The 19249-nt window shown below is 43.9% G+C and overlaps 1 protein-coding gene across 1 annotated transcript in view; it reads right to left on the reverse strand.

Moving 5' to 3' along the window:
- piezo2b (piezo-type mechanosensitive ion channel component 2b) overlaps positions 1-19249 on the reverse strand; it is a 285749-nt gene that overhangs the window by 238251 nt on the left and 28249 nt on the right. The window contains exon 4 of the mRNA XM_082961036.1: positions 8187-8229. Coding sequence (XP_082817162.1) covers positions 8187-8229 — 43 coding nt within the window. The remainder of the gene's footprint in view (positions 1-8186; positions 8230-19249) is intronic.

Genomic DNA, 19249 nt, shown 5'->3' on the forward strand with positions numbered 1-19249 from the left:
AAGGAATGTGAGCCTGGGTCTGAGTTTAATGAAGGAATGTGAGCCTGAGTACGAGGTTAATGAAGGAATGTGAGCCTGGGTATAAAGGCTAATGAAGGAATGTGAGCCTGGGTACGAGGTTAATGAAGGAATGTGAGCCTGGGTCTGAGTTTAATGAAGGAATGTGAGCCTGGGTCTGAGTTTAATGAAGGAATGTGAGCCTGGGTATGAGGCTAATGAAGGAATGTGAGCCTGGGTCTGAGGCTAATGAAGGAATGTGAGCCTGGGTACGAGGTTAATGAAGGAATGTGAGCCTGGGTATGAGGTTAATGAAGGAATGTGAGCCTGGGTATGAGGTTAATGAAGGAATGTGAGCCTGGGTCTGAGGCTAATGAAGGAATGTGAGCCTGGGTACGAGGTTAATGAAGGAATGTGAGCCTGGGTACGAGGTTAATGAAGGAATGTGAGCCTGGGTATGAGGTTAATGAAGGAATGTGAGCCTGGGTACGAGGTTAATGAAGGAATGTGAGCCTGGGTACGAGGCTAATGCAAAACTAATGTTTGGTTGTTATGCTGAGATGTGAATAAGTGCCCAATCACCCTCAAAGGTCAGTAAAAGCAAAACCAAACTTCGTCCTAAACTTGGCCCTCAGTGGATAGTCGCCTCGTTAAAGTTAACAAAGTTTAAAAAGCAGAGTGCTAATCAACACCATGGAAAATGCTCACTCAAATAAAATATAGTTTAAACTCTTGGCTCCTGTAGAAAAGCCTAATCTAATCAAGACTCCTATGGGTGAGTCTCAAAAGGCATTCTCCCTTTTTCTCTATCCTGTGCACTACGTAGGGCCCTGGTCAAAAGTAGGGCATTATATAAGGAAATAGGGTTTCACTCGGGACGCGGACTTTGTTTCCACTAGATGGGAGATGTTATTGTTTTGAAGCTCTGTTCATCACAAATGGATGAAAGAAACGGAAAGAAACACTCTCGTCCAACAACACCAAGTCAAGCCAACAACTTTAATTTCTATTTTTCCCTCTCCTGTTAAAAAGAGAGTACTTATATTGTACCAGCAGTGGTGGTGAGACCTTCCTGTTGAAAAGGCAAGTGAAAACTACTGACATGTAACAGATTTACATCTGTACACGCACACATTAAGGATCTATTTGATTCATTTAGGGTCTGCTTCCTGGACACAGACTCTACTGAGTCCACAGAAGCCTATTCATTCAACATAATTTTGAGTCCAGATGTAGGGTTAATCTGGGGTCAAGATGTAGGGTTAATCTGGGGTCCAGATGTAGGGTTAATCTGGGGTCAAGATGTAGGGTTAATATGGGGTCAAGATGTAGGGTTAATTTGGGTCCAGGTGTAGGGTTAATCTGGGTCCAGATGTAGGGTTAATCTGGGTCAAGATGTAGGGTTAATCTGGGTCCAGATGTAGGGTTAATCTGGGGTCAATATGTAGGGTTAATCTGGGTCCAGATGTAGGGTTAATCTGGGTCCAAATGTAGGGTTAATCTGGGTCAATATGTAGGGTTAATCTGGGTCCAGATGTAGGGTTAATCTGGGTCCAGATGTAGGGTTAATCTGGGTCCAGATGTAGGGTTAATCATGGTCTAGATGTAGGGTTAATCTAAATCCAGATGTAGGGTTAATCTGGGTCCAGATGTAGGGTTAATCATGGTCCAGATGTAGGGTTAATCATGGTCCAGATGTAGGGTTAATCTGGGTCCAGATGTAGTGTTAATCTGGGTCCAGATCTAGGGTTAATCTGGGTCCAGATGTAGGGTTAATCTGGGTCCAGATGTAGGGTTAATCTGGGTCCAGATGTAGTGTTAATCTGGGTCCAGATGTACGGTTAATCTGGGTCCAGATGTAGGGTTAATCTAGCTCCAGATGTAGTGTTAATCTGGGTCCAGATGTAGGGTTAATCTAAATCCAGATGTAGTGTTAATCTAAATCCAGATGTAGAGTTAATCTGGGTCCAGGTGTAGAGTTAATCTGGGTCCAGATGTACGGTTAATCTTGGTCCAGATGTAGTGTTAATCTGGGTCCAGATGTAGTGTTAATCTGGGTCCAGATGTAGGGTTAATCTGGGTCCAGATGTTCAGCTGTTAACCTGTCCTGCACGTTCTGCTACTGTCTGTACAGCTGGGATCCCATCACTCGTTCAGATCTCACACCTCTTTCTCTGTCCATTCCCTCCTCTTTCTCCCCCATCACTCGTTCAGACCCCACACCTCTTTCTCCCCCATCACTCGTTCAGATCTCACACCTCTTTCTCCCCATCACTCGTTCAGACCCCACACCACTTTCTCACATCCTGTCTCAATCACTTCTTCAATACGTCACTTACTGTAGGCATCCAGACAGACAGACAGACAGACAGACCACATCTAGACAAACAAACAGACAGACAGGCCTTATCCATATGAACAGACATACCTTATCCAGACAGGCAGACCTTATCCAGACAGACAGACCTAATCCAGACAGGCCTTATCTATACAGACAGACAGACAGGCAGGCCTTATCCAGACAGACAGACAGGCCTTATCCAGACAAACAGACAGATAGACAGGCCTTATCCAGACAGACAGATAGACAGGCCTTATCCAGACAGACAGGCCTTATCCAGACAGACAGGCCTTATCCAGACAGACAGACAGACAGGCCTTATCCAGACAGACAGGTCTTATCCAGACAGACAGACAGACAGACAGACAGACAGACAGACAGACAGACAGACAGACAGACAGACAGGTCTTATCCAGACAGACAGACAGGCCTTATCCAGACAGACAGGCCTTATCCAGACAGACAGACAGACAGACAGACAGACAGACAGACAGACAGACAGACAGACAGACAGACAGGCCTTATCCAGACAGACAGGCCTTGTCCAGACAGACAGACAGACAGACAGACAGACAGACAGACAGACAGACAGACAGACAGACAGGCCTTGTCCAGACAGACAGACAGACAGACAGACAGACAGACAGACAGACAGACAGACAGACAGACAGACAGACAGACAGGCCTTATCCAGACAGACAGACAGGCCTTATCCAGACAGACAGACAGACAGACATGCCTTATCCAGACAGACAGACAGGCCTTATCCAGACAGACAGACATGGTAGGAGTAAAGGAATCAATAGGAGAACACACTCACTCACCTCTCTGGGATCTTATTATCTGTGGTACAGGAATGTCCAAACGCAGCCAACTCCTTTTGTCACTACTCTACTCACTACACTGTGTGTGAATACAGTCGTGGCCCAAAGTTTTGAGAATGACACAAATATTCATTTCCACAAAGTTTGCTCCTTCAGTGTCTTTAGATATTTTTGTCAGATGTTACTATGGAATACTGAAGTATAATTACAAGCATTTCATAAGTGTCAAAGGCTTTTATTGACAATTATATGAAGTTGATGCAAAGAGTCAATATTTGCAGTGTTGACCCTTCTTTTACAAGACCTCTGCAATCCGCCCTGGCATGCTGTCAATTAACTTCTGGGCCGCATCCTGACTGATGGCAGCCCATTCTTGCATAATCAATGCTTGGAGTTTGTCAGAATTTGTGGGTTTTTGTTGTCCACCCGCCTCTTGAGGATTGACCACAAGTTCTCAATGGGATTAAGGTCTGGGGAGTTTCCTGGCCATGGACCCAAAATATCGATGTTTTGTTCCCCGAGCCACTTAGTTATCACTTTTGCCTTATGGCAAGGTGCTCCATCATGCTGGAAAAGGCATTGTTTGTCACCAAACTGTTCCTGGATGGTTGGGAGAAGTTGCTCTCGGAGGATGTGTTGGTACCATTCTTTATTCATGGCTGTGTTCTTAGGCAAAATTGTGAGTGAGCCCACTCCCTTGGCTGAGAAGCAACCCCACACATGAATGGTCTCAGGATGCTTTACTGTTGGCATGACACAGGACTGATGGTAGCGCTCACCTTGTCTTCTCCGGACAAGCTTTTTTCCGGATGCCCCAAACAATCGGAAAGGGGATTCATCAGAGAAAATGACTTTACTCCAGTCCTCAGCAGTCAGGCCTGTACCTTTTGCAGAATATCAGTCTGTCCCTGATGTTTTTCATAGAGAGAAGTGGCTTCTTTGCTGCCCTTTTTCACACCAGGCCATCCTCCAAAAGTCTTCGCCTCACTGTGCGTGCAGATGCACTCACACCTGCCTGCTGCCATTCCTGAGCTAGCTCTGTACTGGTGGTGCCCCGATCCCGCAGCTGAATCAACTTTAGAAGACGGTCCTGGCGCTTGCTGAACTTTCTTGGGCACCCTGAAGCCTTCTTCAAAACACTAGAACCGATCTCCTTGAAGTTCTTGATGATCCGATAAATAGTTGATTTAGGTGCAATCTTATTGGCAGCAATATCCTTGCCTGTGAAGGCCTTTTTGTGCAAAGCAATGATGACGGCACGTGTTTCCTTGCAGGTAACCATGGTTGACAGAGGAAGAACAATGATTCCAAGCACCACCCTCCTTTTGAAGCTTCCAGTCTGGTATTCGAACTCAATCAGCATGACAGAGTGATCTCCAGCCTTGTCCTCGTCAACACTCACATCTGTGTTAACGAGAGAATCACTGACATGATGTCAGCTGGTCCTTTTGTGGCAGGGCTGAAATGCAGTGGAAATGTTTTTTTGGGGGGCATTTAGTTCATTTGCATGGCAAAGAGGGACTTTGCAATTAATTGCAATTCATCTGATCACTCTTCATAACATTCTGAAGAATATGCAAATTGCCATCATACAAACTGAGGCAGCAGACTTTATGAAAATTAATATTTGTGTCATTCTCAAAACTTTTGGCCACGACTGTACAGACAGACAGGGGCACTGTGCTGAGCGGTAAAGGCTGTGAGAGACATAATGAGGTTTAACATGCATCACATAGGGCTTGTTGACAGACTGCCAGACCTAATGAGGTTTAACATGCATCACATAGGGCTTGTTGACAGACTGCCAGACCTAATGAGGTTTAACATGCATCACATAGGGCTTGTTGACAGACTGCCAGACCTAATGAGGTTTAACATGCATCACATAGGGCTTGTTGACAGACTGCCAGACCTAATGAGGTTTAACATGCATCACATAGGGCTTGTTGACAGACTGCCAGACCTAATGAGGTTTAACATGCATTCACTGAAACCACAAGTTGAGAAGTACAGGTCAGAACCATCAAGAGCCTTTAGAAACCTAAGTTGTGTCCCAAATGGCACTCAATTCCCTACATATAGCACGACCAGAACCCAATCGGACCTGGTCAGAAGTAGTGCACTATGAAGGGAATAGGGTGCCATTTGGGACACATAGCCCATGTCAGATCTCTGGCCACGCATACACATTACATTAAGTGGTATTGGTATTGGTACTTATTGGAGAACCCGGCTCGCACTACTTAAGGATATTTGGGAAGTGGACAAGCCTCCAAACTCAATCTGTGGTGGCTAGTGGATGGACAAATGGGAGGATAGACTCGTTGTAATGGTTGGGAGGGAATCAATGGAAAGGTATCAAACACAGATTTAAAGGCACACCAGCCTCCACTGAATACACTGAATTGAGCAGAAATACATGTGAGATCCTTCACTTGTATTACCCACAATAGAACGAGAAGTGTGGGAATTTCAATGAGACAAATCGTTTATTAAACCTTAAACCTCAAATAAATCTTGTAATAAATCTGTCACGCCCTGACCAGTAAAGGGCCTATTTGTTATTGTAGTTTGGTCAGGATGTGGCAGAGGGTATTTGTTGTACATGTTTTTGGTTATGTGTTTATATAGAGGGTTATTTTGTGTAGAGTGTTTCTGGGTTTAGTGGTGTATCTATGTAGAAAGGGTATTTGATTTAAGTGGTTCGGGGTTTATTAGGTATGTATTTATGTAAGATGGGGTGTTTGATCTAGGTGTTCCGGGCTGGTCTAGTGTTGTATTTCTGTGTTGGCCTGGTGTGGCTCTCAATCAGGAACAGCTGTACATCGTTGTTGCTGATTGAGAGTCATACTTAGGTCGCCTGTTTTCACCTGTTAGTTTGTGGGAGATTGTGCTGTGTATAGCTTTGTGCCTTACCGGCCTGTTCTTTGTCGTCGTGTTTTTTGTATACGTGTTTGTTTTGGGTTTTTCCTTCTTTGTCCGTAATAAAGAAGATGAGTGTACATATTCCCGCTGCGTTTTGGTCCTCTCCTTACGACACGCTTGACAAAATCATGTGGAAATTGAGCAAGTTGAGGTGACTAAACTGCTTGGAGTAACCCTGGATTGTAAACTGTCGAGGTGAAAACAAATTGATACAACAGTAGCTAAGATGGGGAGAAGTCTGTCCATAGTAAAGCGCTGCTCTATCTTCTTAAAAACACTAGCAACAAGGCAGGTCCTACAGGCCCTAGTTTTGTCTCACCTGGACTACTGTTCAGTCGTGTGGTAAGGTGCCACAAAGAGGGACTTTGGGATAATTACAATTGGCTCAGAACAGGGCAGCACGGCTGGCCCTTGGATGTACACAGAGGGCTAACATTTATATTATGCATGTCAATCTCTCCTGGCTCAAAGTGGAGGAGAGATTGACTTCATCACTGCGTTATATTTATGAGAGGTATTGACATGTTGAATGAACCGAGCTGTCTGTTTTAAACTACTGGCATACAGCTCAGACACCCATACATACCCCAACAAGACATGCCACCAGAGGTCTCTTCACAGTCCCCAAGTCCAGAACAGACTATGGGAGGTGCACAGTACTACATAGAGCCATGACTACATGGAACTAAATTCCACATCATGTAACTGATTCAAGCTGTAAAATTAGATTGAAAAAAAACTGGTAAAAATACACCTTATAGAACATTGTGGACTGTGAAAAGACACACACACAGGTACAGACACACACACACACACACACACGTTGTATTGTAAATATGTGATAGTGGAGTAGTGGCCTGAGGGAACACACTGAATGTGTTGGGTAAAGTGTAATGAAATGTAATTTCATTTAATATTTAAAATGGTATATAACTGCCTTAATGTTGCTGGACCCCAGGAAGAGTAGCTGCTGCCTTGGCAGGAACTAATGGGGATCCATAATAAACCCCAGGAAGAGTAGCTGCTGCCTTGGCAGGAACTAATGGGGATCCATAATAAACCCCAGGAAGAGTAGCCGCTGCCTTGGCAGGAACTAATGGGGATCCATACTAAACCCCAGGAAGAGTAGCCGCTGCCTTGGCAGGAACTAATGGGGATCCATAATAAACCCCAGGAAGAGTAGCTGCTGCCTTGGCAGGAACTAATGGGGATCCATAATAAACCCCAGGAAGAGTAGCTGCTGCCTTGGCAGGAACTAATGGGGATCCATAATAAACCCCAGGAAGAGTAGCCGCTGCCTTGGCAGGAACTAATGGGGATCCATAATAAACCCCAGGAAGAGTAGCCGCTGCCTTGGCAGGAACTAATGGGGATCCATAATAAACCCCAGGAAGAGTAGCTGCTGCCTTGGCAGGAACCAATAGGTGTCATTCTTTGTGAGGCATTGGAAAACCTCCCTGGTCTTTGTGGTTGAATCTGTGTTATGAAATTCACTGCTCGACTGATGGACCTTACAGGTAATTGTATGTGTGGGGTACAGAAATGAGGTAGTCATTCATGAATCATGTTAAACACTATTATTGTACACAGAGTGAGTCCATGCAATTTACTATGTGACTTGTTGAGCACATTTTTATATCTGGATTTATTTAGGCTTGACATAACAAAGGGGTTGACTCAAGAAATGTCTAAAAACATAACTCCACTTAGACATTATGGGGTATATTGTGTGTAGTCTAGTGACAAAAATCTAAATTTAATCCAGTTTAAATTCAGGCTGTAACACAACAAAATGTGGAAAAAGTCAAGGGGTATGAATACTTTCTGAAGGCCCTGTATTCTATATCTACAGTATCTCTATAATTTTATTTTTTATTTTTTATTTTTAGTCATTTAGCAGACGCTCTTATCCAGAGCGACTTACAGTAGTGAATGCATACATTTCATGCATTTAATAAAAAAAATTTTTTTTAACATTTGTATTTATTTATTTATTTATTTGTACTATTAGGGTGTATAATAATAATATAGTTTGTGAAGTCTATATTATGTACAGTATACAGTAGGTTTGTATTTACAGTGTGTTTGTATTGTCTTACCTTTCAAAGCCAATCTGACGTATAGATTTCTCCCACGTTGAACCTGAACAAAATCACAAGAGCATTTCATAAGAGCAGGTATAGATTAAGAGCATTTCATAAGAGCAGGTACAGATCAAGAGCAATTCATAAGAGCAGGTACAGATTAAGAGCATTTCATAAAATCAGGTATAGATTAAGAGCATTTCATAAAAGCAGGTACAGATCAAGAGCATTTCATAAGAGCAGGTACAGATTAAGAGCATTTCATAAGAGCAGGTACATATTAAGAGCATTTCATAAGAGCAGGTACAGATTAAGAGCATTTCATAAAATCAGGTATAGATTAAGAGCATTTCATAAAAGCAGGTACAGATCAAGAGCATTTCATAAGAGCAGGTACAGATTAAGAGCATTTCATAAGAGCAGGTACATATTAAGAGCATTTCATAAGAGCAGGTACAGATTAAGAGCATTTCATAAGAGCAGGTACAGATTAAGAGCAGGTACAGATTAAGAGCAGGAATAGCGCTTGGTTGATTTAGACACTTGATTGAGCTACTTTCACTACTAGTTTGGAGTGTTCCTGAGTACCATTCTTAAAGACACATTTCCAGGTATTCTATTATTTTATATTCACCTCATGGCTAAAATTACCCACGGCTGATAACGCACAAAATGATCCACGGCTGATAACGCACAAAATGACCCACGGCCGATAACGCACAAAATGACCCACGGCCGATAACGCACAAAATGACCCACGGCCGATAACGCACAAAATGACCCACGGCAGATAACGCACAAAATGACCCACGGCTGATAATGCACAAAATGACCCACGGCCGATAACGCACAAAATGACCCACGGCCGATAACGCACAAAATGACCCACGGCCGATAACGCACAAAATGACCCACGGCCGATAACGCACAAAATGACCCACGGCCGATAACGCACAAAATGACCCACGGCTGATAACGCACAAAATGACTCACATTTTACATTTTAGTCATTTAGCAGACGCTCTTATCCAGAGCGACTTACAGTACTGAATGCATACATTTCATAAAAAAATGTCCGTACTGGTCCCCCGTGGGAATCGAACCCACAACCCTGGCGTTGCAAACACCATGCTCTACCAACTGAGCTACACGGGACTACTACCCATGGCAGATAATGCACAAAATGACCCACGGCCGATAATGCACAAAATGACCAACGGTCGATAACGCACAAAATTATCCATGGCTGATAATGCACAAAATGATCCACGGTCGATAATGCACAAAATGACCCACGGCCGATAACACACAAAATTATCCATGGCTGATAATGCCTTTGTTCCAGTGCCAAGAAAAACACATCATCACCTTGTGACTGAAGACTACAGACTAATCTAGACTAATGACAAATAAATTTAGAGGTGTGTGTGTGTGTGTTTTCTCAATTCCTTAGCAGAGTATTTTGGTGTTAAATATCACACTGATGGAGGTTCAGTTGTGACATTTTGACTTCAGAGGCAGTTGGTCTTATAACTAACTACATGTAATACACCTTCTGACATCTCTTTATCATTTTATTCTCTTATCTCTCTCTATCTCTACTGCTCTCTCTCAACACAGACACACCTTCCTTCTGACATCTCTTCATCATTTTATTCTTTTATCTCTCTCTATCTCTACTGCTCTCTCTCTCAACACAGACACACCTTCCTTCTGACATCTCTTCATCATTTTATTCTTTTATCTCTCTCTATCTCTACTGCTCTCTCTCTCAACACAGACACACCTTCCTTCTGACATCTCTTCATCATTTTATCCTCTTATCTCTCTACAAATTTGGTTCTCTCTCTCTCTCTCTCTCTCTCTTTCTCTCTCTCTCTTCAAGTACTTAAAAAAGTATGCAGTATTTCGTTTTTTTATGTATTATTTCTTACATTGTTACCCCAGGAAATCTTAAGTCTTATTACATACAGCCAAGAAGAACTATTGGATACAAGAGCGACGTCAATTTACCAACATTACGACCAGGAATACAACTTTCCCGAAGCAGATCCTCTGTTTGGACCACCACCCAGGACAGTGGATCTAATCCCAGAAGCCGACCCAACACAACGGCGCCGCAGAAGGGGCAGATGATCAGGCTCCGTAGACGGGCACATCGCCCACCGCTCCCGAGTATACCACTCGCCAATGTCCAGTCTCTTGACCACAAGGTAGATGAAATTCGAGCAAGGGTTGCCTTCCAGAGAGACATCAGAGATTGTAACATTCTTGTCAGTTATCGTCACAGCTGTGTACATTCCCCCTCAAGCATGGCCCTCAAGGAACTTCACTTGACTCTATGTAAACTGGAAACCATATATCCTGAGGCTGCATTTATTGTAGCTGGGTATTTTAACAAAGCAAATTTGAGAACAAGTCTACCTAAATTCTATCAGCATATTGATTACACTACGCACGGGGGTAATACAATCGACCACTGTTACTCTAACTTCCGCGATACATACAAAGCCCTCCCGACACCCTCCCTTCGGCAAATCCGACCACGACGCCATCTTGCTCCTACCGTCTTATAGGCAGGAACTCAAACAGGATGTACCAGTGACTAGAACCATTCAACGCTGGTCTGACCAATCGAAATCCACGCTTCAAGATTGTTTTGATCACGCGGACTGGGATATGTTCCAGTCAGCCTCAGAGAATAACATCGACCTATACGCTGATTCGATGAGTGAGTTTATAAAGAAGTGCATTGGAGATGTTGTACCCACTGTGACTATTAAAACCTCCCCTAACCCGAAACCGTTGATGGATTGGCGGCATTGATGATGGTGGACTTCAGGAAACAGCAGAGGGAGCACCCCCTATCCACATCGAAGGGATAGCAGTGGAGAAAGTGGAAAATTTTAAGTTCCTCGGCGTACACATCAACGACAAACTGAAATGGTCCACCCACACAGACAGTGTGGTGAAGAAGGCGCAACAGCACCTCTTCAATCTCAGGAGGCTGAAGAAGTGTGGCTTGTCACCCAAAACCCTGACTAACTTTTACAGATCCACAATTGAGAGCATCCTGTAGAGCTGTATCACAGCCTGGTACGGAAACTGCTCCGCCCTCAACCGCAAGGCTCTCCAGAGTGTGGTGCGGTCTGCACAACGCATCACCGGGGACAAACTACCTGCCCTCCAGGACACCTACAGCACCCGATGTCACAGGAAGGCAAAAAATATAATCAATATCACTTGAATAATGTATTCATATCTTACATTACTCATATTATATGTACAGTATATACTGTATTTTATACCATCTATTGCACCTTGCCTATGCCACTCGGCCATCGCTCATCCATATATTTATATGTACATATTCTCATTCACCCCTTTTAGATTTGTGTGTATTAGGTAGTTGTTGTGGAATTGTTAGATCACTTGTTAGATATTACTGCACTGTCGGAACTAAAAGCACAAGCATTTCGCTACACTCGCATTAACATCTGCTAACCATGTGTTATGTGACCAATAAAAATGTGATTTGATTTGAACACAGGCCTAGAAACATCCATCCATGTTGGTGGAAGCCGAGAAGGCAGCTCAGTACATCTTTTCTTGGCGGAGGTGTTTAACGTTAACAGGAAGCCCAGCAGCAGTCGACACTAGAATAACACACTGTGTCTGGTTTGCTCTTTGGCTTTTCAGACCAAAAGGACTGTCTTGAAACAGAAACCCTTCAAGTCACAACCTCGACATAACAACCATAGTAATGTTAGGAATGTCCCGGTCCAAATATTTGTAACACCTAACTTCTCCCAGCCCAAACTGAGGAGCATACAGGTGTATGGAGGGTGTGTGGGTCGGTGTGTCTGTGTGTGTGTGTGGGGGGGACGGGGACAAACTGTATTGTAGACTATAGCATTCCTCATATAGCATCGCGCATTAGCAATGACATAAGTAACATCAGGAAGGAAGGTGACATGTGTGATACAGAATAATCTGCAGAGAGGCGAGTTGCTGAAGAACCTGTCCTGGGTTTTATTATATCCGCCTCAAAATATAACCATAAGTGTTCACTGAGCCAATAACTAATCATTATCACTGACTCTACTATCAACTAACTTATCCATATCACTGACTCTATTATCAACTAACTTATCCATATCACTGACTCAATTATCAACTAACTTATCCATATCACTGACTCTTTCATTAACTAACTTATCCATATCACTGACTCTATTATCAACTAACTTATCCATATCACTGACTCTATTATCAACTAACTTATCCATATCACTCTCTTTCATTAACTAACTTATCCATATCACTGACTCTTTCATTAACTAATTTATCCATATCACTCTCTTTCATTAACTAACTTAAGTAAATCCTTGACTCTCATGAACTAACTTAATTATATCACTGACTCTTTCCTTAAATAACTTATCTTGACCCTGTCAGATTACTGGCTTGATTACTGGCTTGACTCTGTCAGACTACTTTACCCTGTCAGACTACTTTACCCTGTCAGATTACTGACTTGACCCTGTCAGACTACTGGCTTTACCCTGTCAGATTACTGGCTTGACCCTGTCAGACTACTTGACCCTGTCAGACTACTGGCTTGACCCTGTCAGACTACTGGCTTTACCCTGTCAGACTACTGGCTTTACCCTGTCAGACTACTGGCTTGGCCCTGTCAGACTACTTTACCATGTCAGGCTCTTGGCTTTACCATGTCAGGCTCCTGGCTTTACCCTGTCAGACTACTGGCTTTACCCTGTCAGACTACTGGCTTTACCCTGTCAGACTACTTTACCCTGTCACACTAGTTTTTTTGTACCCTTTTTTCTCCCCAATTTTGTGGTATCCGACTCCCGTACGGACTCGGGAGAGGCGAAGTTCGAGAGCCATACGTCCTCTGAAACACAACCCAACCAAGCCACACTGCTTCTTAACATAATGCACATCCAACCCGGAAGCCAGCCGCACCAATGTGTCGGAGGAAACACCGTACACCTAGCGACCTGGTCAGCGTGCACTGCGCCCGGCCCGCCACAGGAGTCGCTAGTGTGCGATGAGACAAGGATATCCCTGCCGGCCAAACCCTCCCTAACCCGGACGACGCTGGGGCCAATTGTGCGCCGCCCCATGGGCCTCCCGGCCGCGGCCGGCTGCGACAGAGCCTGGGCTCGAACCCAGAATCTCGGGTGATACAGCTAGCACTGCGATGCACCCGGGAGGCTGCCTGTCAGATTACTTTACCCTGTCAGATTACTGCTGTAGATTTGACAGTTTCATTGCATTCTTCTCTCTCCCTTGATCCTGATAGTCTAGTGCTGCACGCTTTTCCACTGGCCATATTTAAACGCTGTCACATTTACAGTGTGACTATAATATAATGATAAATAATATTACGTATTAATAATATATAATGACTTTCAATCTGCCCAGGGAGGGAGGTGTCAAATTTAGCAGGAGGGCCGTGGTGGTGGTGGTGGTGAATTTATATGTGGCTGGGGATGAGTGCTGTATTTAAACCTCAGCCCAAAGCAGTGAGGAGAGAGAGGAGAGAGAGAGAAGAGAGAGAGAGAGAGAGAGAGAGAGAGAAGAGAGAGAGAGAGAGAAGAGAGAAGAGAGAGAGAGAGAGAGAGAGAGAAGATCCAGAGCAGGAAGAGGAACAGTAGGAGGAGGAACAGGGGGAGGAGGAGGAGGAGTAGGAGGAGGAACAAGGAGGAGGAACAGGAGGAGGAGGAGGAGGAGGAACAAGGAGGAGGAACAGGAGGAGGAGGAGGAGGAGGAACAGGAGCAGGAGGAGGAAAAGGAGGAAGAGGAGCAGGAGGAGGAGGAACAGGAGGAGGAGCAGGAGGAGGAACAGTATGAGGAACAGGAGGAGGAACAGTAGGAGGAACAGTAGGAGGAGGAGGAACAGGAGGAGGAGCAGGAGGAGGAGGAGGAGGAACAGTATGAGGAACAGGAGGAGGAACAGTAGGAGGAACAGGAGGAGGAGGAGGAGGAACAGTATGAGGAACAGGAGGAGGAACAGTAGGAGGAGCAGGAGGAGGAACAGTAGGAGGAACAGTAGGAGGAGGAGGAACAGGAGGAGGAGCAGGAGGAGGAACAGTATGAGGAACAGGAGGAGGAACAGTATGAGGAACAGGAGGAGGAACAGGAGGAGGAGCAGGAGGAGGAACAGTATGAGGAACAGGAGGAGGAACAGTAGGAGGAACAGGAGGAGGAGCAGGAGGAGGAACAGGAGGAGGAGGAGGAAAAGGAGGAAGAGGAGGAACAGGAGGAGGAGCAGGAGGAGGAACAGGAGGAGGAACAGGAACAGGAGGAGGAACAGGAGGAGGAGGAGGAGGAGGAACAGGAGGAGAAGGAGCAGAAGCTGGAGGAGGAGGAGCAGGAGGTGGAGCAGGAGGAGGAACAGGAGGAGAAGGAGCAGAAGCTGGAGGAGGAGGAGCGAGACAAGCAGGCCTGCTCCTGTCTGCTCCTGTCTATTAATCTCCGTTCTCCCTGCTCTGCTCAGTAGCAGCTGTCTGTCACCATGTTAGTTTAGTGAGGTAGTCAGCCCATTCATACATGTCAAGTTCTGACCCTAATGGCTTATTTGGCTCTGGCCAATAAAGAAGCACAGGAAATGATGTACACTATCCTGAGATAAGATCAGAACTGTTTCAGAATGAGAGAAAGCTTCTTGTCCATATCCCCGTGGTCTAGCCAAAAGGAAAGGGGTGTAGAGATGTTAGATCTGGATAGATGACCTACTATAAATAATGATATTTGTTTTGACAGGCATTAGTAATGTACAGTACTAAGGAAATACCAACATGTTGACATATTATTTGTCACGTCCTGACCATAGTAAGTTGTTATTTTCTATGGTCAGGGCGTGACAGGGGGGTGTTTGTCCGTTTTTGTATTTCTATGTTTAGTTTCTAGTTTTGTATTTCTAGGTTGGGTTTTGTTTGGCATGACCTCCAATTAGAGGCAGCCGGTTGTCGTTGTCTCTAATTGGAGGCCATATTTTAAGTTGATGTTTGTCCCACTTGTGTTTTGTGGGTGATTATATTTTGTGAGTAGTGTTTGTTCTTCCTGCGTCACGGTTTGTTGTTTTGTTCCTTCAGTTTATTTTGTATCACATTAAGTTTCACTGTCCAATAAATACGTGGAACGAAACCGACGCTGCATTTTGGTCCGATCATTCGAACAGACGTGACATTATTTGGATGAGTATCTGAACTGAGACCTGTAATTTAGAGGCCAGTTATGCAGTGACGTGTCACGCGTACATCAGTGATGTACAGAGGAAATACCAAGGCCTCCTACATAATTATATAATTCCATTGTACAGTATTTTTAACTTGATCTGACTTTAAATTTATCTCGGAAATCTGGAACTAAAATCTGGCGTAAATTTGGTCAGAATAAAACAGACAAAAAAAAACAACAACGTTCTGTTCAGATGTTATTGGTAATACAAAAGTCTTTCAGTCTAAAAAGAAAAAAGGAGAAGGAATGTGTCTCCCTGTATCTGAAGGCTATTCACGTGTTAAATAAAACCTCTAAACCATAGACATTTATGCTGCAACGCAGAGCAATAAAGAAATGTACAGTTTCATATAGGTATCTCTGTTTAATGTTGCGGGTAATTATAAAGAAAAAAACTTTTCTAATTGCCTCCCCCCTCCCCCTCCTTCTTTCCCTCCCTTCACACCCATTGATTTCCTTCCTTAATGCTAATGTTGGCAGCTGCTAGTAGCTACCAACGCATACTGCCTACTGTGCTGTACAGTGTTGCCCAAGGCGGTATGGTCATTATAACCATCTGAGGAAGGTAAATTGAAATGGAAAATGTATTTAGTTCCAGTTAAAACATGAGAGGCCCTTAGAACAAGGTGGGGAGGGGGGATCAGGGTTCTACCTTGTCTAGACACAGTGGAGTTTTACAACTGATAAGTCGTTTATTGAGTGTTCCAGATGTCCAGTGAGTACACACAGGGCACTATTCACAACTCCCAACACCTCTCACAAAATTAAATCCCTCACATTGTTTCCTGTTTCAGCCTGTAAAAGTTGTTCCCTTTCCCTTAATTTTCCATACACGATGAGAGTTTTACATCATTAAACATCTCTGCCTTATCTCAACAACAACAACAAAATAGGTTGAATATCTCTTTGAGCATGATGAAGTTATTAATTACACTTTTAGATGGTGTATCAATACACCTAGTCATTACAAAGATACAGGTGTCCTTCATAACACAGTGGACGGAACGGAAGGAAACCTCTCAGGGATTTCACCGTAAATGCCAACGGTGACTTTAAAACAGTTACAGAGTTTACAAGCATTTTGCTACACCCGCAATAACATCTGCTAAACACGTGTACGTGACCAATAAAATTTGATTTGGCTGTGATAGGAGAAAGCTGAGGATGGATCAACAACATTGTAGTTACTCCACAATACTAACCTAAATGACAGAGTGAAAAGAAGGAAGCCTGTACAGAATAGAAATATTCCAAAACATGCATCCTGTTTGCAATAAGGCACTAAAATAATACTGCAAAAACTGTGTCAAAGCAATTAACTTTTTGTACAGAAAACAAAGTATTGTGTTCGGGGCAAATCCAATAGAACACATTACTGAGTACCACTCTCCACATGTTCAAGCATAGTGGTGGCTGCATCATGTTTTGGGTATGCTTGTCATCGTTAAGGACTGGGGAGTTTTTCAGGATAAATAAGAAATGGAATGGAGTTAAGCACAGGCAAAATCCTAGAGGAAAACCTGGTTCAGTCTGCTTTCCACCAGACACTGGGACATGAATTCACCTTTCAGCAGTACAATAACCTACAACACAATGACAAATCAACACTGGAGTTGCTTATCAAGAAGACAGAGAATGTTCCTGAGTGGCCGAGTTACAGTTTTGACTTAAATCTGCTTGAAAATCTATGGCAAGACCTGAAAATGGTTGTCTAGCAATGATGAACAACCAATTTGACAGAGCTTGAAGAATGTTGAATTCCCCCCTTCTGACACCCAGGTGGCGACACGCATCTCTGGGTGCCCGGCAGATATCTCAACTTGGATGTCAGCCAACCACCACAAGCTCAACCTCGACAAGACGGAGCTGCTCTTCCTCTCAGGGAAGGCCTGCCCGCTCAAAGACCACCGAGATCACGGTTGACAACTCCACAGTGTCGCCCTCCCAGACTGCAAAGAACCTTGGCGTGACCCTGGACAACACCCTGTCTCTGCAAACACCATTCCTGCAAATTCCTGCTCTACAACATCCGTAGAGTAAGACCCTACCTCACACAGGAAGCGGCACAGGTCCTAATCCAGGCACTTGTCCTCTTCCATCTGGACTACTGCAACTCTCTGTTGGCTGGGCTCCCCGCTTGTGCCATCAAACCCCTTCAACTTATCCAGTACGCTGCAACCTGCCTGTTGTTCAACATTCCCAAGTTCTCTCATGTCACCCTGCTCTTCCTCACACTCTACTGGCCTCCAGTTGAAGCTCTCATCCACATCTAGACCATGGCACATACCTATGGAGCAGCAAGAGGCACTGTCCCTCCCTACCTTCAGGCTATGCTCAAACCCTACACCCCCAACCCGAGCACTCTGTTCTGCTACCTCAGGTCTCTTGACCTGTTGTTGTCCCTCCTAGCTATCTTAAGATAAATGCATTAACTTTAAGTCGCTCTGGATAAGAGTGTCAGCTAAATTACAAAAAACGATTTTTTTAAATAAGTAAATGTTGAACAATCCTGGTGTGGAAAGCATTTAAGAGACGTACACAAAAAGACTCACAGCTCTTAGAGACGTACCCAGAAAGACTCACAGCTCTTAGAGACTTACCCAGAAAGACTCACAGCTCTTAGAGACTTACCCAGAAAGACTCACAGCTCTTAGAGACTTACCCAGAAAGACTCACCGCTCTTAGAGACTTACCCAGAAAGACTCACAGCTGTAATCACTGCCAAATGTGATTCTAACATGTATTGACTCAGGGGGTTGAAACATAGATATATGAGTGTTTTATTTTTCATAAATGTTTTATAAATGTTAGAATTTTTCTTACACTTTGACATTACAGAGTATTTTGGGTAGAACGTTGACGAAAAATAACAATAAATGGGTTCAGTAAGTCTATGTGAGAACATGTTAGTGGGTTCAGTAAGTATATGTGAGAACATGTTAGTGGGTTCAGTAAGTCTATGTGAGAACATGTTAGTGGGTTCAGTAAGTCTATGTTAGAACATGTTAGTGGGTTCAGTAAGTCTATGTTAGAACATGTTAGTGGGTTCAGTAAGTCTATGTGAGAACATGTTAGTGGGTTCAGTAAGTCTATGTGAGAACATGTTAGTGGGTTCAGTAAGTCTATGTGAGAACATGTTAGTGGGTTCAGTAAGTCCATGTTAGAACATGTTAGTGGGTTCAGTAAGTCTATGTTAGAACATCTTAGTGGGTTCAGAAAGTCTATGTGAGAACATGTTAGTGGGTTCAGTAAGTCTATGTGAGAACATGTTAGTGGGTTCAGTAAGTCTATGTTAGAACATGTTAGTAGGTTCAGTAAGTCTATGTTAGAACATGTTAGTAAGGCTATGTGAGAACATGTTAGTGGGTTCAGTAAGTCTATGTTAGAACATGTTAGTAGGTTCAGTAAGGATAACGCTATCATACCTCCAATAAGTCAGAACACCTTCTTGAGATAGCTAGTGGGATGTGGAATGCTGTTCAGATTAGTTTAGATGATAGTTGAGAAAAGTTGTTACCCTTCTCTGCATTGGAACCTGTGGAGATCAATGCATCGCCTAACTTAGCACCCAGACACCAAAAGTGACACATCACCAAACTTAGCCCCCAGACACCAAAAGTGGTACATCTCCTAACTTAGCCCCCAGACACCAAAAGTGGCACATCTCCTAACTTAGCCTCCAGACACCAAAAGTGGTACATCTCCTAACTTAGCCCCCCAGACACCAAAAGTGGCACATCTCCTAACTTAGCCTCCAGACACCAAAAGTGGTACATCTCCTAACTTAGCCCCCAGACACCAAAAGCGGT

Source organism: Salmo salar, chromosome 14, assembly GCF_965601325.2.
Source record: "Salmo salar chromosome 14, fSalSal1, whole genome shotgun sequence".
In the NCBI taxonomy this organism is placed as follows: domain Eukaryota; kingdom Metazoa; phylum Chordata; class Actinopteri; order Salmoniformes; family Salmonidae; genus Salmo; species Salmo salar.